The sequence below is a fragment of the Eretmochelys imbricata genome, chromosome 7 (assembly GCF_965152235.1).
Source record: "Eretmochelys imbricata isolate rEreImb1 chromosome 7, rEreImb1.hap1, whole genome shotgun sequence".
NCBI classification, from domain to species: Eukaryota; Metazoa; Chordata; order Testudines; family Cheloniidae; genus Eretmochelys; species Eretmochelys imbricata.
The window spans coordinates 14,620,434-14,645,049 of record NC_135578.1 but is presented as its reverse complement, the minus strand read 5'-3'; the positions used below and the strand labels follow the sequence as shown (position 1 = coordinate 14,645,049).

General features: G+C 40.9%; 1 protein-coding gene across 2 annotated transcripts in view; it reads left to right on the top strand.

Annotated features, from left to right (window-relative positions):
• Positions 1-337: 337 nt before the first annotated feature.
• The window catches only part of IL5RA (interleukin 5 receptor subunit alpha), a 28,100-nt gene continuing 3,821 nt past the window's right edge, over positions 338-24,616 (top strand). The window contains exons 1-10 of one of the 2 annotated variants that reach the window (XM_077821681.1): positions 338-563; positions 4,472-4,556; positions 5,689-5,834; positions 6,471-6,609; positions 10,464-10,596; positions 10,673-10,863; positions 13,636-13,781; positions 14,590-14,725; positions 19,247-19,355; positions 23,644-23,728. In XM_077821681.1, coding sequence (XP_077677807.1) covers positions 4,475-4,556; positions 5,689-5,834; positions 6,471-6,609; positions 10,464-10,596; positions 10,673-10,863; positions 13,636-13,781; positions 14,590-14,725; positions 19,247-19,355; positions 23,644-23,728 — 1,167 coding nt within the window. In that variant the 5' untranslated portion in view covers positions 338-563; positions 4,472-4,474. Of the gene's footprint in view, positions 564-4,262; positions 4,332-4,471; positions 4,557-5,688; positions 5,835-6,470; positions 6,610-10,463; positions 10,597-10,672; positions 10,864-13,635; positions 13,782-14,589; positions 14,726-19,246; positions 19,356-23,643; positions 23,729-24,616 lie in introns of those variants that run through there. The other variant, XM_077821680.1, reaches the window with a different exon arrangement.

The window sequence follows — 24,616 nt, the reverse complement described above, 5'->3', positions numbered from 1 at the left end:
CATTTCCTCTGCTATCACTTTTAATTGTAACTTTGTGCCAGAATTCTTTAATCCCGCAGAGCATTTCGGGATGCAGTTTGTATGAAAGACAAAAATCATTGTGGTGTGTTGTATCATATTGCTATATGCCAAATTATTTATAGTCCCACCATATTATGGTATATAATTAAGCCAACACAGGTAGAAGTAAAGCCATTTCATTGCTTAAGAAAGCTCTTCATTCTGTGGTTACATGCACAGTTCCCTTTTTTTCTGCAGTCTCCTAATTAATCATCCGTCATCATTTCTAACGTACGTCTCAGAGTTGCATTTAAACACAGAGCAGAGTTATAAAAGAAACACGGAGAGAGCTGCCCAGAGGCCAGTTTTCAGAAACAGAGCTAAGAATCTGAAATGAACCCTTAGGATTCTGCTGCAAACCTCAAGGAACATTTTTTGGAGCAGTGAATGGGTATCCCTTTTACAGATTGCCTTGTCTTTCGTGCACTGGGAAATGAGAGTCTGGAACCTGCTCCCAGTCAGTAAACTCTTGACAGTGGACTAGACTGCAGCTGTGCTAATACGTAAGAAAAACCTTAACTTCTAGCAGATGTTTTCTGCAACTGTGGCTTTTTGCTGTCTTTTAAGACGGAAGATATTATTTATCATTTTCTACAGTATTTATTTTATACCATTCGTAATCAAAATTTGCTTGCCTCTTATTTCAGTGTGAATACTTATGCGTATTAGTGAATAGGCTGTTAATGCTATTGTGGATATCTAATCACCTTGTCTAATTATTTAAAATGACACTTTTGTTTGATCAGAGAGACAAGGTGGGTGAGGTAGTATCTTTTATTGGACCAACTTCTGCTGGTGAGCGAGAAAAGCTTTGGAGGCACACAGAGCTCTTCTTCAGGTCTGGGAAAGGTACTTCCGATGTCATAGCAAAATGCAACATGGAATGGAATGCTTAGCATAAATAGAAAAGGAGTACTTGTGGCATCTTAGTCTCTAAAGTGCCACAAGTACTCCTTTTCTTTTTGCGAACACAGACTAACACGGCTGCTACTCTGAAACATAGCATAAATAGTTAGCACATAGTATAAGGGACCATTCAAGGCAGAGTGGCCCGTTAACACCAATAGAAGATTTTACCTTGCTCACCCTGTCTCTGAAATATCCTGGGTCCAACATGGCTACAACTACACTGCATACATTTTCGTTTGATTACATTTTCAGTAATTTCACATACACACCCACCAGTAAATGATGAAGAACAATGATAAATATATCTGAAAAGTTTGTAGTATCACGTGAGTATGGAAATGCCTCTTTAAAGAGTTAATTTTTCTCTACTGGGGTGATGGAAAAATGAAGTATAAAATAAAAAGAAATGAGGAAGGAAAAGATTTGGAGCTAAAATCACAAGGATTCAAGGATAAAACAACATAAGATTCAGTCAAGGTAAACTGATCTGCATTAGTATAATATTTTTCTCCCATTTTTCAAATGGGAAATTGAGGGTCCAGGAATCTTAGGACAGGTCTACACTTAAAACGCTGCTTGGCACAGCTGCACCAATGCAACTGCACTGCTGTAGCTCTTTAATGAAAACACTCTAAGCCGATGGGAGAAAACTCCCATTGGCTTAGTTAATCCACCTCTGGGAGAGACGGTAGTTATGTCATTGGGAGAAGCTCTCCTGCCGACATAGTGCTGGATTATGCATACTCCTGAGTGATATACTTATACTGAAGTAATTCTGTATTGTAGACCAGGGCCTAGTGTCCTTCCAAGGTCCCAGGAAAAGTATGTGGTGGAAGAAGAATTAGAAACCAGATCTCTTGACTCCAAGGTAAAAATTTACAAACTTGGGTGTTAGGCACCCAAATCCATCTTTCAGCTACTAAATATATGGCTTGATTTGCAGGCATGCTAAGTACCAGCAGCCTCCGTCCAAGTCAATGTTCTGAAATTACTGAAGTCAGTACAAGAGGTGGGTCTTTAGCACATCTGACAAGCTGTGCATTTTAGAAATCTAGAGATGAACTCAGGTGCCTAACCTTTAGGCACCTACGGTTGAAAAATTTGATTGCCAGCGTTGTGCTCCCCATTTACTCAGAGAAATATAAAGCTCTCTTTAAAACATTACATAAGGGTACTGCTGCAGCTATGAAGCAATAATAAAGCACCTCCCATAGCTAAAAAGTTTAATCATAAGTGAAATCCAGTTCAATACTCTGATTACATCGGCTTCAATAATACCAAAACTAAACGGTAAGTACTGTTGCATTGCCTCTGGGAGGCTCAGACGTCCCTGTTAGGATTTGTATGTGATTTTTCAGTAATTTGAATGCGTTTTAGCAGAAATATGATCTAGCCATTGTCTGTAGATTTTTGTATCTTTAGTAATGTTTATGGAAGAAGAAAAACTGAAAATCTGTATGAGGCTTGCAAATGGAATTTTAAAGAAATGCTATATTTCGTATTTTTGCAAGACCCACTGGGTCTTTTCTTACATAAAGACTTTTTTATTGGTATGATTTCTGTGTCTTTACATACAGATTAGGCAACAATTAAATAGCCCATTTTAGGGCATGTCTACACTACAGCCCTAAGTCAACCTATGTTAGGTTGACTTACAGCCACCACACTAATTACAGCCAATGGTGAAATCCATAGACACATGGCTTTTCAGGAGCTATACTGCCATTGAGGGCAAGTGGTCTTGGAGATATTGTGCAGGCATGTGGATGGCCATGGCATGATTCTTTGAAATTCCCATGGATCTCAGAAGGGCATCAAGTATCAGGCCAAATCTGCTTCCAACTCCATAGTAGCAGATGGAGGCCAAGCTTGGCTCCCCTGAGACTGATCAGTTAGAAAAGCCACAGATCCAACCAGACTCATTCACTTTTCTGACCAGCGAATAACTAACTCCCCACAGGATATAAACATAGAGAATGGAATGGGACTTGGATGCTACACAACACCTTGTTTTCATGAACTCAAAATTAAAAATAGCTACTCTGCAGCAGAAGTTTCCAAACGTGCACTTGCTGGATCACTGGGGATCTGCAGAGTACTTGCTGATGGGTCATGGAAAACTGATAGGTCGCAGGATGCTAGCTCTTTTCACTTCCAGCTGCTAAATCACTTTACAGAAGCTAAAATACACTAAATACTTTCACAGTGTTATTTTTCCATGTAAGGAATTGCTGTAGTTGCCATAGACAAGTTATGTGAGTCGGACTGGGAGGGAATGCAGCCATGCCAGAGGATGTTCTTAGTGAGACTGTCTCTCTCTTAAGATGCAGTCCATCATATGAAAGTTTGGGAACCTGCTGGTCAGTACTGCCTTGTTGTTTACTGGGTTATGTGTGAATGATCAGTCGAACAGGTTTTCTGTACTTCACACACAAAAACCGAGTTTAACCTCAGCACACCATGCTGTTTACTAAACATTAAAAGTAATCACTCTTTCAGTCTCATACAAACAAAAATGGCTTCTCTTACACCCAGTAATAAACACAGGCATGTAGGTCCTTGGAGAACGTAACCTTTAGGGCTAGCCTGCTAGCTTGTTTTATTAGAAACCGCAAGAACGTGGAAGTAACGGTTCAGGCACATCTAACAATAACAGTGTTGATGGGGTAAGTTAGTAAAATAGTGTACGTGGAAGGGAAGGAGGGTAGAATGAAGGTTGTGGTGTGTGCATAGACAACCTTTACCCTCAGTCTCCCACTTCGGAAAGCAGCAGCCCCTCCCTAACCTTCCAGATTTTGCCCCTGCCTCTCCCTGTGGGGTGCAGCTCGCAGCACACTGACGCCGGCAGCTGCTGCACAGGGAAGGGGGACAGAAATTTAGTAATGGCAAGATGTGTACCTGCAGGCAGGGCCATCCCTTGCCATTTTGGTGCCCTACTCAGCCCCCTGCGGGGGGTGGGGAGGGGCCTCAGGCCTCCATGGGGGGCAGGAACAGGCTTGGGGGGCAAAGGGGAACCATCCCCCAGCACGAGCCAGCGGAATGGAGCGGTTTGGGGCTGGGTCGCTAAACTTCCTGCCACACAGTGAATGCACGGTGTGCCTGACCCCTGCTGCAGTCCTCAGGGGAAGGGGTGGCGTGGGGGTGGGGCTGGGGAAGAGCAGGGGGCGGGAAGCGGCAGGACGGGCGTGGAGCAGGGCGGGGGCTTTGGGGAAGGGGTGGAGTAGGGGCGGGGCTGGGGCAGAGCGGGGGGTGCATGGGGAAGAGGCGGAGCAGGGGCTGGAGCAGCACGCAGTTGCATATTTTGTGTATGGGTAGGAATGGCCCTGCCTGCGGGGGAAGGAGTGGAGGATAGGCACTATAAGGTGACAACTTAATTTCCTTAATTTTGTTTATTTGCATGTAGCCACCTCAGATATTACGCTACAAACTTTGTGTGTGTTAATTTATAGGTAAGGGGCTACATCTTGTATTATAACTAACCATTATCACTTATTACCAAAAGGATATGGCCATCCTGGTGAGCATTTTTCCAGTTCTCCTTTGGACAATGATGGCATTTCAGGCTAACTCATTGCAAGCTAAAGGAAGTAAGTAATTTTCTCCTAGTGATACCTGAAGCTTTTGTTCTCTTGCCATTTATATGCTTACATTTTTCTCCCATCATGATTTGTTCTCTCGGGGTCTCTGTCACCTTGTCCTTCTAAATTGTCAGTCCCATCCTTCTTCTATCTTTGCTAATATTTATGCCTTATTTCCTTGTTCAGCATAAATATGTTCCACACATATATGTAGGCTTGGCAGAATTCAGTTTTTTTAATACCAATCTTTATTTCAAGCATTTTTCCAATTTTTATTGATTCTAATTTTCACAGTTGGGCAAAATTATGGGTGTGTGTATCAGACAATTATTTAATGACAGCAGGTGTTGTTATTAAAGTTAAAGCTTTAATACACTTTAAAACACTAACTGTCAACATCACATGTCAAAATGCACAAAGTAAATGTCCTTAAACCAAACAAGAATAAGTTCTCAAGCAGCATTTCTCTTACTTTACCTATCTGTAAATTTTGATTACCGATGGAAATATTTTTCGTCGGTTTCTGTGTGTGCGTGTGGTACAGTGAAAGCAGTGTATACAGACATTTACCAATAAAAATCTAATCCTGGAAAGCCTATACATATAAATTCTTGTGTTTTAAATTAAATCTCTCTGTATGCTTTAATATACATTTTTCCCAGGGACAAAACTCAATTCCATCTTGTTTGTAAGGCCCTGATTGTGCAAACTGATCTGTGGGTGATAGCCCTGGGCCAACACAAATCCATGGATCCATCCATGTCAGGGATCCATCTATGTCAATCAACCTGAAGGATCCAAAACTATATTTTTTTAAACAAACTAGCTGTGATAGTAGGTTACTCAACTTTGTGAATTTAAAGTAATCTGGTTTTCATAATAGTTTTATCTTGGTTAGGTTTCAATTAAATTCTTATTCAATAATCTATTTGCTCCTATCTCTCAGCCTTTTGCCCAAGTATAAGAAACATGTTTTATAAGAAGCTATTGAATGAATAAAGTCTAACATTTAAGTGAAGTCTGTAACCATTTTCCTGTATTGATAGTTACTTGTAAGTAGCTATTGCTCTGAACTACTCACTATTATTAGTTTATACATTAGTATATCATTAATTATTTTGTTTTTTCCCTTAATCAACAGTTCAGGTTCTCCCACCTGTTAACTTCACTCTCACAGTCTCTGCTCTAGCAGAAGTACTTTTGCAATGGAAACCAAACCCTGATCAAGAAGAAAAGAACTACACTATTAGATATGATGTGGAAATTATGACTCCCGAGAGGGACGAGGTAAGTGTAAAGTATTGCTAATACATGTTGGATTAAATGTGCTATATTAAATTCAAACCCAAGATTTACTGATTAAGATATGACTTTCAGATACATTGGCTCATCAGATTTACTTTTGGTTTTGTGTCATAAACAAATATATTAGCCATTGACCAGATCCATCTCTCTCTCTGTCTGTGGGAACAACTCTGTTGCAAGGGAGATTAACCCCAGGAAATAGCAGGTGTCAGTATTTCTGTCACGGTTCCCAAGGAATTCTACTAAGTGAGGGTATGTTTCTTTTAATTTTTGGCTCACTGGAGGCTGTCCGGGAGAGGTGTTGAATCAGCACTGCTCTTGGATGGTATAGTCCACCACTCATGTTACTGCATTTATTGCAGATTGATGCCAGTATATAGATAGTATTTGGATCCATGTTTCACCAAAATTCTCTACCTGGAAATCTTCATTTAACCCATTTCCAGTAGGCAATCCCCCATCTTAAGCAACACATTTGAAGTACCTTCAAATACCATATGATTTGAACTTTAGTAAAAGATCACCTTTGTTAGGAGATCTATCTTTGCTGGTCCCCTGAGTGAGAACCTAGGTCAGGTTTCATTGCATTTGATACTAATAAATTGTTTATTTTTCAAGTATGATACAAAGAAAACTTGCAGTACCCGTATGGCTGTGCTTCATAATGGTTTTTCTGCACGTATTCGGACATTGCTTCTCTATACCAACTCGCAAATAAAAAGTAACTGGGTTACAGCTAAACTCCAAGCCCCACCAGGTAAGATATGTTACGAATGTAATTTTATGTTATGTTGTAGTCTGTAGACAAGAAAGCACGAAAAGGATGACAGGTTAAAAACTTCAGAAGGAAGACACATCTCCTACTCTACATGGCATTGTTCTTATACAATAGTTTTGGTCCAGATTCCGGTATCATTTTTCACACTGAATAGCATCTTACTCCTGATTATAACCCCATGACTTCATTTTGTCAGCGGCACTACTTGCGGAGCAAGATGCTATTTGATCTGAGTATGGGTATCAGAATTAGGCCCTCAGAGGGACAACAGTCCCAAGGAGCAGAAGATGGCTGAGATTTAGGGTATCAGTTAAGATAGGCCTGGTTTGGCCAATATAATTGATAAAGAGGAGGTGGAGTAGTGGTTTTGTTAGAGCAGGGCGTGGGCAAAGATATCATGAGAATGTGTAAGATCCTGAAATGAAAAGAACAGAAAGATGCCTATCCTGGAAGACTCATTGGCTCAGGGGACTGGTAACAGAATAACAACCTTTTTCACTTGGAGGTTACTGGTTGACTTTTAATTACTACTACTTAACAACTGGTCAGGGGTCTACGTGAAATAAGTTGGGGAACCCTGTTTGGTTTCTAGTAGAGTTGGTTCCTCATCACAGTTTTAACTAATTGTCTATCTATGCTGACAGGACTGAACGGAGATGGGCACTATTTCTCAGCCTTAGAAACGATCCTTACGGGTCAAGGTAGAGGCACTTTAGATGGTAGGGATGCATGTAGAAGGTTACACTGCTGTTGTAAGATTTGATCCTGTAAATGGACTCGCATTCTTCTAAATCAAATCTAACCATCCACCCTTTGTTTTAGAAAACATACTCCTGTTTTAGGATTTTGAATTCTCCATGAGACAAGTCTGTAGTACTCGTCTCCTACAGACTTTTCATGTTCCCAATTGTCCTCATCTATCCTGCATTGTTTTCATTGTTGGCCTGGTATCCAGCAATATCAGCAATCAGAGCCTTGTGTTACAAAAAAGCTAAGCAAACAGGCCCCAGAGAATCATAGTTATCTCCATTGCTTCTTCCATCTCCTTTCCAATCCATATCTGATTTCAATCTCTCTGCAGCTCTTGTCATGTCTGTGCTAGCCAGACTCACTCTTGGAAGCCCCCAAGCCTGGAATATGTTCTGGAGCTGTACAACTTTGATAATCCTTACAACAGAGTTCTTGAAAGACAGTAGCTGACATCATCTAATCCCCCCTTATTTAATAATTTAGTTCACTTCTGCTCTAGAGACAGTTTAGGACAGCTCAAGTCTAAATGCGCCGATTACATCACAAAGCCTGAAGGGCAGTGTTGTATCTGTTCTAGTCTGACTTCCTTTATGCAAACAGGTTCAACCAATTCTGGGAAAGAAGGAAATGGAAGTGATTTTAAGAAGCTTTTGATTTTTGAAATGTTTATTTAGAGATAGATAGGTTTGTTTACATATGTATGTATGTATGTATACTTGTCAGACATCATGCAAACTGCCTGAGAAAGCCTTATACTCTTGGGTCCTGATTCAAAGCCCTTACAAGTCCATGGGACTACTGAGAGGCTTAAAATTATGCATTATGTGTAGTAATAATTGGGCCTACAAATTTACCCTAACTGTGAGCTCAATTGTAAGAAGTGAGTGAAAGTTCAGAAAATGTCACAGTAGCCTATAACAATAAATGTTGATGGGGAAAGGTACAAAAGGGAGACAGAATTAGTTAAAAAGCCTACTGTTATAACTCAAGCACTGTGTTAAGATCATGCCTGGTAAAGTCAGGGACCAGAACTCAGTGAACCAGAATTGGTGTTTTGGAAATTAGGCCTAATTGGCAAGCAAAATAATGAGGAAATGGGCTATTCTGCCCATCATTCCCTTTTGGGCACCTTAAAAGAAAAGTCTTTAGGAGGAAAAAAAAATCAAGCAGCAGCTCTTTGTCAACAACCGGTGACTGAAAGATGGGAGAACAGGAGCAAGCAAACTTCACCACCATGGCTTTCCTCCCTCCCCCGCCTACTGGAACTCTGGGATCCACCGTGGGTCTTTGTCATCCTACTACCAAGAGATGTTCTGAACAGACTTGGCCAAAGGGAGGGACCCAGATGATAGCACTACCCCCACTGCTCTGGCTACACCCCAGAACCGTCTGGAGTCTGAGACTGTGTTGTTTTCTTCCCCGCCTGTGTATCTTTTGTTCGTCCCACCTTATTTCTTCTCTTTCCTATCTCTTATCCTATCTCATCGTTTGCCTTCTGTTTAATAGACGTCAGGCTTAGCTAGTCAAGACTGCATATTTTTCCAATATGTCTGTGAGCCTGTGCCCAGAGAGGCAGATAAAAGCAATGCCTAATTAGTCCAACACTGGTACAAGTTTGCCACTTCTTGGAGTGGCTGATAAGACTGCTATGCCTGTGTTTCTCCAGCAGAAATGTTGCAATTGAGAGTTAACACCAGTGCCAAAAGCTGCATTTTCTGTCTTTCCTGTTCTTGTCTCTCCCCTTGTGTGTATATGTCTTGTTTTGCTTTCTAGGAAATGGGATCAGACTTTAAAAAGAACAGCAACAGCAGCTTCAGCCCTTCTCAACTAACTTTTTCTCTTTTCCCCAAAAAAGACCATTTAAGAGAATGTCAAACAAAGATTGTTTTCCTTCTAAAGACTCTCTATAGGTAAACGAAAAGGGAACAAGGGATGCTGTTAAAATGAAAGTCTTGCTTAATACCTTACATTTTAAATGCTTTAACTGTTTTCCCTTCTTTTTTCTATCTCTAATAAGAGGTTAAAAGGTGTTTTTAATCATGTATTTGCCATGGTACTAAGCAGGCTGAGGTCTTTGTTTACCAAATGTTAAAGGTTGCTTAAAACTTTTTCATGTTGGAAAGTTACAGGGTCATGTTAACAGCTTTAACTCTTTGGGTTGGTATATAAGGCCCTACTTGAATTGTGGGATGAACTTTAAATAATTGCGGCTGAGTTGCGAACAAGACATGGAAAATCGTGGAAAAGTAATAATGGACCTTTATTAATAGCAGTAATTTGGAAAAGCCAAAGTAGACCTATTTGTTTATGAAAAAATTACTGGAACGATATCAACACTGACGTATTATGTTATGCCTGCTCATTGTTTTGATAACAACCTTTTTTACTGCAACTATATTACATTCATTTTAAACCAGTGACAGGTACAATATAAAACTCAGAAGACTAAAAGTCTTAACACAACTGCTGTAGAAATTGAGTGCAGTCACGTTAGCCTTTTACAAGCATTGAATGTTAGTGCAGTGCTAATTGCATAATCAAAATGTATGCAAAATTGTGGACTGTGCAAAGTAAGCCAATTAAAATACAAATTGCAGTGGAAGCTGCAAGATCTGCAATTTCTGTAATATCACGAATGAAGTAGGGCTGTCCTCAGATAGACCATTAAATGTAGTATAACATGTGCTTAAGGGTTTTGCTGGAATGGGGTTGAAAGAAATTGCTTCAAGTGAATGGGACTAGGAGAAAATATTTTAAAACTTTCTAAAACGTTTCTAAACATTGTTTCCCGTAATTGAGGGGCATACACAGAATACGTGGTGATGTCCTGTGGTATAAAAAGAACATTTGTAATGTTTGGGATGAACTGCTTCACCACTCATGAGAGAGATTTGATGTATAGACAGAGAAATATTTGATATATAGACAGATTAGATAGAATATATACATATACAAGGAACCAAAGACTGTAATCAATTGTATTTTAAGTTATTTTATAATCATGAGTAGTAAGAACATGCTAGTAAATATTTAGCACGTATTACCTTACAAGTGCAACCTTTTGTCTATTACTGGTGCTATAGGTGCTGTTGAGACATCAGTCACTAACTTGTCCTGTGTAATTTGCACTGCCGTTAATAATACTGCATCTCTACATTGCACCTGGCTTGCTGGCAAAGCGGCGCCAGAAGATACCAAATACTTTCTATTTTACAGGTAAGTGCCTGCTTCTATTTTTGACCCTTGTAGGTTTCCTTAAGATAATAATGTCTTACAAACTAATCTAATTTAGGTATAACAACTACACTGAAGAATGCCAAGAATATAGTAAAGACAAATGGGAGAGAAATATTGGTTGCCGATTTTCAAGCACTTACATAGAGACTAGTGAAACTGACGAAGTCATCGTAATACACATTAATGGGTCAAGCAATGGCACTGCAATCAAACCTTTTGAACAGATATTTAATCAAAATGCCATTCGTGAGTAAATATTTTTATTTTTTACACATTAAAATATCTATAGCTTCTTAGATCTTGGTGAAATGTTTGCAGTGAAATCTTAAAAAAATCTGATGTAAAACTCAAACGTGCTCTGCATTTTGGTTTAAAGATTTGCTGAAGTTCATTGGTGGTTTGAATGATACATGGTCCAGTTTAAGATATGGGCTAGTTTAAGGGTTCACATGGATATTTTCTGAAACTGGAGGTGTTAGTGTGGAACTAGGGGAAATATGATGATTTTAACAGTGTGATTTTAATAGTTAGGTTTAAATTTAAGGACAATAAAACTAAAAGATAGAAATAACCTATTAGTTCCCCTAATTTATCTGTCTGCCAAAGGTCTTGTCCCCTAACGCCCCTACTCTACTTGCACTACATTGATGACATCTTTATCATCTGGACCATGGAAAAGAAGCCCTTGAGGAATTCCACCACGATTTCAACAATTTCCATCCCACCATCAACCTGAGCCTAGACCAATCCACACAAGCGGTCCATTTCCTGGACACTACTGTGCTAATAAGCAATGGTCACATAAACACCACCCTATACTGGAAACCTACTGACCGCTATACTTACCTACATGCCTCCAGCTTCCATCCAGGACACACCACAGGATCCGTTGTCTACAGCCAAGTTCTAAGATACAACCGCATTTGCTCCAGTCCCTCAGATGGATACAAACACCTACAAGATCTCTATCAAGCATTCTTAAAACTACAATACCCACCTGCTGAAGTGAAAAAACAGAGTGACAGAGCCAGAAGAGTACCCAGAAGTCACCTACTAGAGGACAGGCCCAACAAAGAAAATAACAGAACGCCACTAGCTGTCACCTTCAGCCCTCAACTAAAACCTTTCCAGCGCATCATCAAAGATCTACAACCTATCCTGAAAAATGATCCCTCACTCTCACAGATCTTGGGAGACAGACCAGTCCTCGCTTACAGACAGCCCCCCAACCTGAAGCAAATACTCTCCAGCAACCACACAACACACAACAAAAACACTACCCCAGGAACCTATCCTTGCAACAAAGCCCGATGCCAACTTTGTCCATATATTTATTCAAGTGACACCAACATAGGACCTAATCACATTAGCCACGCCATCAGGGGCTCGTTCACCTGCACATCTACCAATGTGATATATGCCATCACGTGCCAGCAATGCCCCTCTGCCATGTACATCGGCCAAACCGGACAGTCTCTATGCAAAAGAATAAATGGACACAAATCTGACATCAGGAATCATAACATTCAAAAACCGGTAGGAGAACACTTCAACCTCTCTGGCCACTCAGTAAAAGATTTAAGGGTGGCAATTTTGCAACAGAAAAGCTTCAAAAACAGACTCCACCAAGAAACTGCTGAGCTTGAATTAATATGCAAACTAGATACCACTAACTTGGGTTTGAATAGAGACTGGGAGTGGCTAGGTCATTACACATGTTGAATCTATTTCCCTAAGTTAAGTATCCTCACACCTTCTTGTTAACTGTCTAAATGGGCCATCTTGAGTATCACTATAAACGTTTTTTTCTCTTGCTGATAATAGCTCATCTTAATTAATTAGCCTCTTACAGCTTGTATGACAACTTCCATCTTCTCTGTATGTGTATATATGTCTTCTTACAATATGTTCCATTCTATGCATCCGATGAAGTGGGCTGTAGCCCACGAAAGCTTATGCTCTAATAAATTTGTTAGTCTCTAAGGTGCCACAAGTACTCCTGTTCTTTTTGCGGATACAGACTAACACGGCTGCTACTCTGAAACCTGCCAAAGTATGGTTTCCCACAGTATTTTTCTACTGCTTTATCCAGTCTAGCTTTAAATGTCCCAAGCAATGCAGCTTTTAGCAGTTTTTAATGTACAGTTTAACATATTTCATCGGAAGGAAGCTTTTCCTGATAGGTTATTTTTCCTTTATGTCATCCCTTTACTCTAGTTTATACTCCCTGGATTCTCTTATATAATTTCCTTCCTATCTTAATTTGTACAACCTTCACTTATTTATAGACTTATCACATCTCCTTTCATATGTTGCTTAACTAAGAGAAACATATTGAACTTTTTAAACTTACTTCTTAGAGGTATCCACATATTCAGTTTCAATGCTCTTCTCTGAACTTCTTGCAATTTTTCAGAAACTTTATGGCAGCATGGTGCCTGGAATACACTGAAGTATTGTATTCCGGTCACCATATTACCAAAAGGATGTTGAAAAACAGGAAGATCTTACAACACAGATGGACTCAGCAGGACATATAGAAGCACCATATACACAATTCTAGGGGTCATCATCCAACCCCTAAAATAAGGCAACATGAAATGATATATGGTGACAAAAGCTGGTGGAGGCTAAGGAGAAAAGGGGGAAAAGGTTATAGCAACAAGACCTATTTTGCATGAAAAAAATCTCCTTACCTTCTCTTTGTCAATAATGAATCTTACAAGGCATGAAATAATTGAAAGTTGTTGTTTTTTAAAATCTTGTAAAGGATTTTAATAAAGGAGGTCAGTTACTCAGTAATTGTTAATATATCAGTGGCTTTACCAACTTTTCAGTGTTTGTTTTTCCACTGATATATTCAGTTCTCTTAAACCCCTTCCTATCATACAACAAACTCAAAGTGAAATTCGTGGGCTGTAAATAAAGCAGATCCAAACCATAGACAAACTTTTGAACAACCTCCTGCCAAGAGAATTGCTTTATGGGTAATACATTGGTATCTTATTCATTTTCTAGAGAAAGTGAATCTGCCTAGAAATGTCACCATGTCTTTAAAACAAAACAACCTTCTGGTCAAGTGGGAAATGCCAGCTTCTTCTTTCCTAAAGGAATGTTTTAAATATGAACTTAACATCTACAACTGGAAGATGGGTTACAAACAGGTAACTGCTTGTTAAAAGATGAGGTATTCTATATAGAACTTACCTATGAATTGTCTTTCTTATATGTCTAGAATATGTCTTATATGTAATCTAGCGAAAAAGTCTTCTGGTTCATGGATATCTTTTGAGTTTCACATTATGAATGTAACCAGCACTCCAACTACCATCCTCTAAAATCTACAGATCTAGCGTCAAATCTTAGTCCCACTGAAATCAATGGCAAAACTCCCACTGACTTTAATGGGGCTAGGATTTCACCCCTAATTTTTAAATCAGCTTTCTTTTATGGAGCACTTTTTTTTTTTTTTGCCTACAATGAATTATACCCACATTTTAGCTTGGAAAACACGAATGGAACAATTTAAAATGTACATCAGTTTTGGATGTTCATCTTGACGCATCCAGGTCCATTCTGTCAAAGGTACAGGTGCTCAGCAACTCTGAAAATCCAACAGTAAGGGTCTTAAACTGGACCCCCCAAAACCAGTGACTACTTTTGAAAATTTTGGCCTGAATGAATTGCAGGGGGAAAATGGTGGATGTAATTAATTGTGGGTGCAAAATTGTGCCCACAAATATGGAGGTTTTGTGTGAAAATCATGTCTTTGACATCGACCTCTAGGCTATTAAAACTAATTTAAAAGAAGAACAAACACAATAATCAATTTGTAACAATGCTTATATCTATGCCTAAAGCAAATATTGTAAATTTACTTCTGAAGTTTAGTAACTGGAGCAATTTAAGTGTTGCTGTCTTGACCTTATTAGTCTTAAGAAATCTATGACAGAGTTATGTTGTTTTTAACAGATATTGGAAACCGAGTTAAATAGTTTCAGTTTAAGGATTGATGACACCTGCAGATACTCCATACAGATTAGAGCTAATCATCAATCATGGTGTACCGAAGGATTTTGGAGTGATTGGACTGAACCTCTTTATATTGGTAAGAATCAAAATGTCTTTGTTGTCTAACAGTTACTTTAATACATATGTTATTGAAGGCCAAATTCTGTTTAATCATGCACATGTACAGCTACCATTAACTTCAGTGGAAGCCATGCAAGTGTATCTGAGGACGTACATTGACCCTTTAATTGTTGCTACTCCTTGCTACCTCTGGATAGTCCAGAATATGGGTTCCATTCATAAAGATATTTGTGGATAAATGAAAAATTTGTTTGAAAGAACACTTGAAAATAGTGTAGATCCCAAATTCAGGTTTTAATTAAAAGAATCAATAAAAACAGCTTACTAAAAATATACATGGTGCCGTGAACACAAATGCTATTGTATTGCTAATACATGAGAACCAGAAAGTGAAACTGACTGGTTCAAATTTTAGAGCTGGTTGAAAAGGATTCATTGAACTACACCCACAGCTCTTTTTGAAGTCCATGAGGGCTGTGCATGCTTGGCACCTCTGAAATCATGGTCCTAGGGGAGTGTATAGTGCTCCTTCCTGCCTACTGATACCATGTTGGAGCATTGGCTATGTCTACACTTGCAGAGTTTTTGCACTATCAGTCTCAATGGTGATAGTGAACCAGAGAAAGAAAAGCGCTGGTTTGTGTACTCACTTACTTCCAAAGGCGTCAGAGAGTTTTTACATTTGCAGCACTTCCATTGCGGATCAGGGCAGCTATCCCACAGTGCAGCGCTCTCCAGTTTGACGATGGGTCTTGTGGGAAGGGTGGGGGTGGGGTGATCGCGGGGCACCCTGGGTCCCTGCACAGCCTCCTCTCCCCAAACACGGATCAGCTCCAGTCGCTCAGCACTGCTCCAAGCGGGGGATCGTTTGCTCAGTGGAGCAGCCATTGTCACCTGGCCAGAAGATAAATGAGCGCTTGCAATAAAACAGGAAGGGGAGTTTCAAAGTTCCCGGGGCTTTACAGGGGGAGGGGTGGATGTCTGTTTACCTGGCATCACAGCAGCAGAGCTGCTGCCAGAGTGGACACCTAGCATTGTGGGATATCCTGTGGAGGCTAAAAGCTGTGTAAACAGGAAGAACGTGTCTTCACTTGCACATCACCACAAAAGCATCACCAGTAAGAGCTGCACGCCTCTCATGGAGATGTTTTTCTCTTTGCGGTGAAACTTCTGATTTTTACTGCAAAAAGTCTTTGGCAAGTGTAGATGCTCCCATGGTTTTTGCGCAAAAAAGGGACTTTTTCTGCTTTAAATGGCAAGTATAGACATGATTGGTGCAATACTATTTCAGAAAAACGAATGCCACCTCCTGAATCTACCTGTTGTAGTAACCTGCAGTTTCCTTAGGTGTCTCCATATAATTACTAGCCTGGGGCAGTTTTGCTCTCCATGTGAAATATGACAAGATCCTAGCCTGAGCTGGCACAGCTGGGTCTGACATGCATCACACAGGAAGAAATCAGCATGTCCTGCTAGCTGTTTAATTCTTTAAATATGACACATACCTGCCTCCTCCGCCCCTCCCCCCCGCCCAGTGATGTGGGTGCTGGTGTGCTAAAGCCAAAAGTCAAAGCGAATGGTGAGGTCAGGTACTCCTTATTAGAAGTTACCTGAACTCCCACGGGAGTCTGTGAAGGTTAGTATCTTTGGAAAGCATTAATTTGCCTAGATCGGATCCACTTGATACTGCATTTCCTGATTGCTGAACATGTTCTCATAGAAGTAGCAGTTATCATATCATAACACATTATCGACTGTTTGTTCTCAGCCATCCCCTCGCTCTCTTATCTTTGGAGTTATATTTTTTTACTTCCTGATTTTCTTTTTTAAAAAAATGTTCTTCACTTTGCTCTCTCCTGTTTACCAAACTCTTCAATGCCTTTACACCTATTATCTAATGAACATTAATGTGTTAATGTGCCTACTTGGCTCTAATGAATTCACTGGGTACCTTCACCCAGCTCCTGATAACAGAGTGTCCTTCAGAAATGGGGCCACAGCAGTGCTATGCAACTACAATTCATGCTCTGGTGCTGACCAAGCTGTGCTCACAAAATGAAGGAAGTCAGTATAGGGTTGCTTACATCAGCCCTAATCTGTTTCCATTCTGGGGCTCAGCCCTTTGTGACTCATTTATAGGTCCTATAAGCCAATGGTTCTTAAACTTATTTGATTGCACCCCCCATTCTTTGTGTCTGTAGTAGTTTAACCCCCCCACACACACACACCCTGTTCCTGGCCCACAAATACAGATATGGCCACCCTAGGTCTTAGGACAGAGCGGGGAGCCGTGGCTGCTGGTGGGGTGCCCAGCTCTGAAGGCAGCACCACCACCAGCAGCAAAGCAGAAGTAAGGATGACAATACTACACCATGCCACCCTTATTTCTGCACTGCTTTCAGAGCTGGATGCCCAGCCACTGCTCTCCTAAAACTTCTCCCCGCCCCCCACCGAATACATTCCACGCCCTCCCAGTTTGAGAACCTACTGGAGCAAGGGTCAAAATTGGGCCTACAATTTCCACATGCACAGTATCTGAGTTGCCATGGTTAAGGCCCTGTGTTAAGTTCTTTCAGCTGCCATTAGCTGGGCCCTTACTTCTTATTTGAAGTATGAGGAAATACTGCCTTGTCTCAGGTAGCACACTGGTAACTTTGGCAAATGTTGGATCTGCAGAGGATAACTGGGTAAATTTTAGTCTGCTTGTCTGTGGAGAACTTATTAGACATGAACTAGCCTACATCAATGAACTGTTTATGTGCCAAGTGAGTCCCTGGAGAGCTGGTTTCACATGTTTTTTGCAGAACTTGAACTTGCAACCTCATATGTTGCATCACTAATTGCAAACATGAAACATATTCAAACTGATGAAAAAACTAAAAATGTACCCAGATGTCTCACCAGGATTATTCATTTAAAACCTAAAAACCCAAGGAAATTCTCCAAAACAAACTTAATTCAGTGTCTGTTAAGGTTGCTAGGTTTTTCTTGTTTACAAACAGAAATTTGTATTCCTGATTCCTGCCTTATCTTATGGCTCTTTAGGATCAAAGGCAGCCAAAAAAAAACCCACAGAAGCTTCAGGACTACTCTACTATGTGCTGGGAACCAGGAGTAGCTCACTCCAGTTTTAGGACTAAGAAAATGTAAATGCATCTTAGTGCCACTTTCCACCCCACCCTCCCAGACTTGCACCAAGCACAGCTTGGCCTTAGACCTCATTTTCTTGGAAGTATAATTGTAACCAAAATTTAAAAAAAAACTATTTAAATCAATGGCAGTAATTAATATGCACGTTTGCCCAGGTCGACAAGCTGCAATGGCACAGGCCCCAATCCTGCAATCGTTTCTCATGTGAGCACTCCATACCCACAAAAATAGTCCCAATGACTACAGGAAAGGAGTACTTGTGGCACCTTAGAGACTAACCAATTTATTTGATCATAAGCTTTCGTGAGCTACAGCTCACTTCATCGGATGCATACTGAAGTGATGAAGTGAGCTGTAGCTCATGAAAGCTTATGCTCAAATAAATTGGTTAGTCTCTAAGGTGCCACAAGTACTCCTTTTCTTTTTGCGAATACAGACTAACACGGCTGTTACAATGACTACAGGGTGACTCCTCCCATAAGATCTGCAGGCTTAGACACTTAGGCCTTCATTGTACAGAAAAGAATCGGTTCCAAAGGTGAATATTATTTCTTCTTGAAACCTGAGTATTGTGCTGCTGACCAATTTATATCCTTTCAATTATTCAGTGACAGTCATTCTGTCACCTTGATATCGGCTGCGTGCCGTTTTCATAGGCATACGGGGAGTGGGAAAACTTTAAAATCTAAATGTTCAAATGTAAATGTTTTCTTTATGTAGATCAGAGTGGTGAAATGTGACATCAGGAACACCTTTGTCAAACAGGAACATTGTCCTTAATACAATAGGTGTTTCTGCCCCCAGGCACTTGGAGCAGTGACATTCTTCCTGAGGGAGGATTAACAACAGACTTCAAAGAAAAATTGGTGGTCTCACTGCATGTTTTATTGGCCCTGGCTATTAAGCCAGGAAAATCCAACTCCTGGCTTGAAAGGATTAAAATAAATAACTGAAGGGTGGTTTAACGGAAAACAAGTTCTTTGTGACCACGATTATAAGCAAACTGTCTCTTTATTGCAGCCTCAGACATATTTGCCTGTTGTGTGGAATTGCACAACTCAGTATGTTAACAAAGCAGGGTGCACTGCACTGATAATGATTGTGGCCCTGATTCATGCCAGTTCTTAGCTTGCTTGCTTTCTTCTATGCATAAATTGAAACCTAGCCACGTGGAAGAAGTTCTTAATGCTTAATTTGCTACAGATTGTTCCCCAGTCATAGGTATAAAAGATTTTATATGGAGAGATATAAATTGTGATCTCAGATACATCCATGTAAACCCACTGAATGAAGTAAACTTGGTTCCAAGGGCTTATCTACTGGAAGAATTTTTCCCAATGTGTTTTCTTCAAAGGGAAAAAAATCATCCTTTTTTTTTTAAATCCAGGAAAAAACCAGCCAAGGACTCCTGTAGACTCCAAGACCTACACGGTTCTCATTGCGCTTATAGTATCCATATGTTCCATGGCATTGCTTGTTGCTATAATATGCAGAAAGTAAGTATTTTTGCTTAGGCAATAACTAATTCGCCTAGATTACATTTGCATGAGGAATTATTAAATGCATTATTCGGTACTCAAAGGGCTTTTATTTTGGTATTAAACATGATTAATACATATCAAGAATATTGATTAAATAATAATAGTTGTTCAGTGAATTTAAGGAAGTTTAGGAGAATGAACAATTTAATCTCAAATTCCAAAGCCATGTGTTGAAAGAGGGACTGAAACTGTCTCAGTGTGAGATGGACTGTTGGGAAGCTACCTTATCTACTTTGCTCAGTCCTCAGTAAGATGGACCCTGGTGGCCATTTATCTCCATAGAAGAATGCCACCTTGAGACCCAACAAAAGCTGCTCAGAGAAACCATCTTTCATGGTTAAAGACAAAGGCCAGTATTTTCAAACTTGTGGTCGAAAACCAGGCACCTGAAATCCATATTTAGGCGCCTGTACATGTGGCCTGATTTTCACTGACTTCGCTGGGAGGCAAAGGTGCTCAGCACCACCAGAAAACCAAGCCAGTATGGACTTATACCCATTAGCATTTAAATATTCTCTAGGACTGGTTTGGCAAGTATTTTATAGCAGCTTCTTTTTAATATTAGAGCCCATGGATGCCCTTGTAGCCAACCTTCCAAAGACATTGTGTGAACAAAGCCAGAAATAGTTTGGATTTCAGTGGCAGTATTCAGAAATCAAGGAAGAGAATCATAAATCAATGAGGAAGTCAGTTCATCAATGATGATTCAAAGAATCAATAATGTAATTACAAACTCTTCTCCCTAAGAGATATATCAAGCAGCAACCATTAGGTTCACAATAAAAATGCTCGCAGTAATTCAAGCACTGTCCTTGAATCCACTAACTGCCTGTTAATTTCTTTAATGGCTCCTAAATTAGTTGCTCGCCTGATGAGTCTTCAGCTGACTTCCTTCCCCCAAAGTTTCTTTTGTCAAACTAAAAGCACAGGTTGTAAAAAGAATCACTTTGGGTATGTCTACACAGCCGATGTTGAAGTGCTGCCATAGCAGCTCCAGTGCTGGGAAAGAGCCCAGTGCTGTAAAAAAGCCACTTCCACGAGGGGAATAGCTCCCAACACTGGGAGCGCGGGTCCAGCTCTGTAGCACTGTCTACACTGCCACTTTACAGCGCAGAAACTTGGACCGCTCAGGGGGGTGTTTTTGCATTGTATATTCCCAGTACAGAGTTAACTTGGGAGTTGGCCCTAATTTCCCTCCTAGCCACACACAAAACCTCCAATCCAAATTTCATGGGGACTTAAACCTGGGCTAGCTGGTATGGTTAGAGGTGTGGGTTAGAACTGCAGTTCCACTTTCACCCAGGCTGGTAATCCACCCACTCTGCAATATGGACACAGGCTCACTCATTTGAATGCTGATAGTCCTCCACTACCTTCCCACAATTCTCCTTTTGTGCCCAGGACAGACATGTTCTCTCACAATTCACTGGGGAGGAATTATAGAGCAGGTCAGCTTACTTCAGTTCAGTGAACATGGGATAGGTCTCTGAAGTCCTAGCCACACACACGCATGAGTGCAGCACCAGTGAGGTATGTCTACGCTGTGATAAAAAAACCCCATGGCGCCAAGTGTCAGAGTCTAGGTCAGTTGAAAAATAGCATGTTTGAGCTTGGGCTGGAGCCCAGGTTCTGAGACCCCCCATGAGGTGGGAGGGTTAAGCCTGAGCCCCAACATCTACACTGCAGATTTTACAGCCCTGCAGCCTAAGTCAACCCACCCAGGCCAGCTGTGGCCATGCCACGGGTCTTTCATTGCAATGTAAACATCCCCAGGAACTAGGGTAGGGGGCTTTGCAGCATGGCTGCTCACACCTGGGCTGGGACAACATAAGTGCTCAGACCGGCTGCCAATCTCCCGAGTTAACTGTGCTGTGACGATATTCCCTTTGTGGTACAAGTAACTCACCTGCCAAGAGCTGAAATGATAGCAGCATGTACAACAGTACTATCTCCAGTCAGCTGTGTCCCATCCCTTAGCTGGATCCCCAGCTGCAACTGCCCGCCCCCTCCCCCCCGAGTGACTCCAGCTGAGCCACACTTCAGGGGTTGACATGCACATTCCGAATCATTTTGTGACGCCGTGTTCAAAATAGGTTGCAGAATGTTCCATCTTTTCTCCTTGGTAAGGAAGAGGAAGTGCCTAGGTCCCCTTAGAAATCTCTTTCTTAGGAAATCCTCTTTCTCCCACATTCCCAATGATTCCTTGGCCACACGCCTCAGGCATAAAGTTATAGCCTGTACAACTGTGAAAAGACTTCATTGTGTTTTCAATATTCCCAGTCTTCCCTTTTGTGATGTGTAATTTTCATCATCACATCACTAAATAATTAGCTAAGCACAAATACGTGTTGTAACATTTACCTACTGAGGCAGTAGCCATTTTAGCTAGGGCATGTCTACCAACTACAATACCGCATGATAGTCATGGAAGACTTTGGAGGAGCTATCTGTGGGGTATAATTAAGAGCCCAAGTGGGCAACATGAAAGGGAATAAGTTAGTAGCAGGAATTTACTGTAGATAATTTGCTCAGAAGGAATAATGGGATAATAAGAGCTTGGCAGGAACCAAAGAGGCTTTTGAAAAGGGCAAAGTGATGGTCATGGAAGAGTTCAACCAACCAGATGAACTGAGACAGTGGTGATAAAATAAAACTATCAGTAGCTTAGTGGGAATGGTACAGGACTGCCTCTTCCTTAAGCAGCACATAACAGAGTGAAACAGAAACAGGCAGTTCTCACCTTGACCCCAACCAACACAGCTGAAAGTGGTGCAGATGTAATGCTAGCTGAGCATCTAATCAACAAAGACTATGCTAATTGTTGCACTGGTTTTAAACCAGTGTCATTTCACTTAAATCATATCAGCATGTGATGGAACGGACAATTAGATCATGTATATTAAGAATATAATTTTGTCACGGAGATCACAGGATCATGTCTGTCCTGGGCAGAAAAGGGGAATTGTGGGAAGGTAGTGGAGAACTATCAGCACTCAAGTGTGTGAGCCTGTGTCCATATTGCAGAGTGGGTGGATTACCAGGCTGGGTGAAAGTGGAACATTGAGCCTCAGCATCGAAGTTGGGTGTAAGGATCTTGATACTGTTCCATAGGGGTTGCAGGATTTTAATCTAATCTTTGGTCGGCTCTGCAAGTCATAGTGCAGTGGGATCCTCGTATTTGATTAGGAAAGCAAGATAGTGCTTTTTTCTCAGCAGACACTGTAGATTTTCATTTTGGTGATCAAAGACTGTAACTGAGCCTCTGATAAATTCAACCTAAGCTTTTGAGTTACTTCTCACTGTGTTTCTGTGGGGACAGACCTGTTTAGCCTTACTTTGTTTTATTTATGTTTGTGTATAACTGTGAAGATTAAAGTAGCCTTGTTATAATGCAGAAATTGTTCTTCTTATGTTTCTTTAGCATTATAAGATTATATAAAGTTAATACTTGAGAATTAAGTTCATTCCTTTTAGACTTGGTTTGGGGAGGTTGACCCTGTGCAAGCCTTGCTGAAAATTTTCAGCAACTGAATTCTAGGTCTCCATATGCTTTCCTAGGGGAGATGGTTTTTTTGAGGCACTGGAGAAGGTAAGTGAAGTCCACCCAAAGGGTACATGGCATACAGGCCACATGGGCTTTTGCAAAGCAGAAGCTCTGACTACTTACCTGCAATGGAGTCCAGCTACAAGGAACCTATTGAGCATACCCCAAACTACACCCAATTTCAGGAACTTCTGGGTGTGGCTTGCTAATTTTGCATTTACCAAGCACCAATGACCTAGTTATTCCTAAACCCCCACCCTGTCCCCCCTTGTCTATAGATCTCTTAAAGAGGTCTCTCTCTATTAGGCACATGGATTATAGCGGCACCATCCCAGCAGCACCTCAGAGAACAGATTATGGCACCGAGTCACATTCCCTCCCCTTTGCCCTGGGGAAAGCGTAAGTTATTGCATTATTTTCCACTGCGTGGCACTTCACTACCCACAGCGTGCTAGGCCAGCTGCTCTGGCCAGTCATTAGGGGTGAGTGGAGTCTCCTCCCTCATTGCTCTGGCCTCAGCCATTTACTAGCAGGTGAGTAGCCCCCCAGCTCTCCTCCCTGGGTCAGGAGTCACAATCTGAGTAGGAGTTGGGGCAGGCGAGTTGAGTGTATGTCCCTGGGAATCAAACCATTGTTAATCATGGTAGAGTGAAGAAACCAACTGATTTCTTTCATAAACCTGCTTTACTGTTTCCACAGGTATCACGTATGGAGCAGACTATTTCCACCAATTCCAACACCCCAAAACAGTTTAAAAAATCTGTTTTTAAATAAAAGCTATCAGGTAAAAGAAATGTATTTACGTTATTTGCACAGAGGAGACAATTAACAGTCTTTGGCTGCTGCCTCTTTCCTAGACATATGTTAAGTATGTCTTTCTTTTGTATTGTCCTCCTGGAGAGCAACTAACATTGCTCTGATTAAGAACTCCCTTCCTGCTGTTCATAACTTCCCATGTAAATATTACTTGTGAGCCACATTTCCAGACTAGTGCATGCAGAAATGTGTGCACATAATTTGTGTGTGCAATTAATGCAATAATCAGACAATCCTAACTGCAAGCACAAAAAGCCGAGTTAGAAACTGAATGAGCCATTTGCACCTGCAGTTGGTGAGGTTGGGTGTGCAATTATGGCAACTGTGGCCAGACTCTAAAACTGGTTTAAATTAGCAAAGATCTGTTGACTTTAGAGAAGACTTGTGACCGAGCCCTGTTTGTGCATTGTATATTTGTGTGAAATCCTAAAGGGTGGCCCTATGTATTACATAGCTCTACTGTATTAAATACACACTAAAAATAAGCCACAAAGTTAAAAGTATAAGGCCAAATCCTGGTAAAAGAACCATGCCTGTGTAGTAGACTTTGCTTGCTTGAAGAAATATCTGTAGCTAGACTAGGGCTGGCTGCAGTTGTGTGGGTGGGTGGGTGGGTGGGTGGTGGGGGGGAGGGAAGAGCAGTGGATGTGGCCTGCTACTACCTTCTAATGTGAGGCATGATAACGTCCTGCCATGCCTGTAGCTTGCCCACTGTGTTGCAGAATGGAAATCTGCTGCAGTGTCTCCTTCTGGGTAGCACAGGGGAAGCCATATACATTCCTTCCGGATTTGAGAGAAATAGCCAGATTTTCAAGGTAAATGTGCACCCAAATCATACATTTGCTCAGGCAAACAG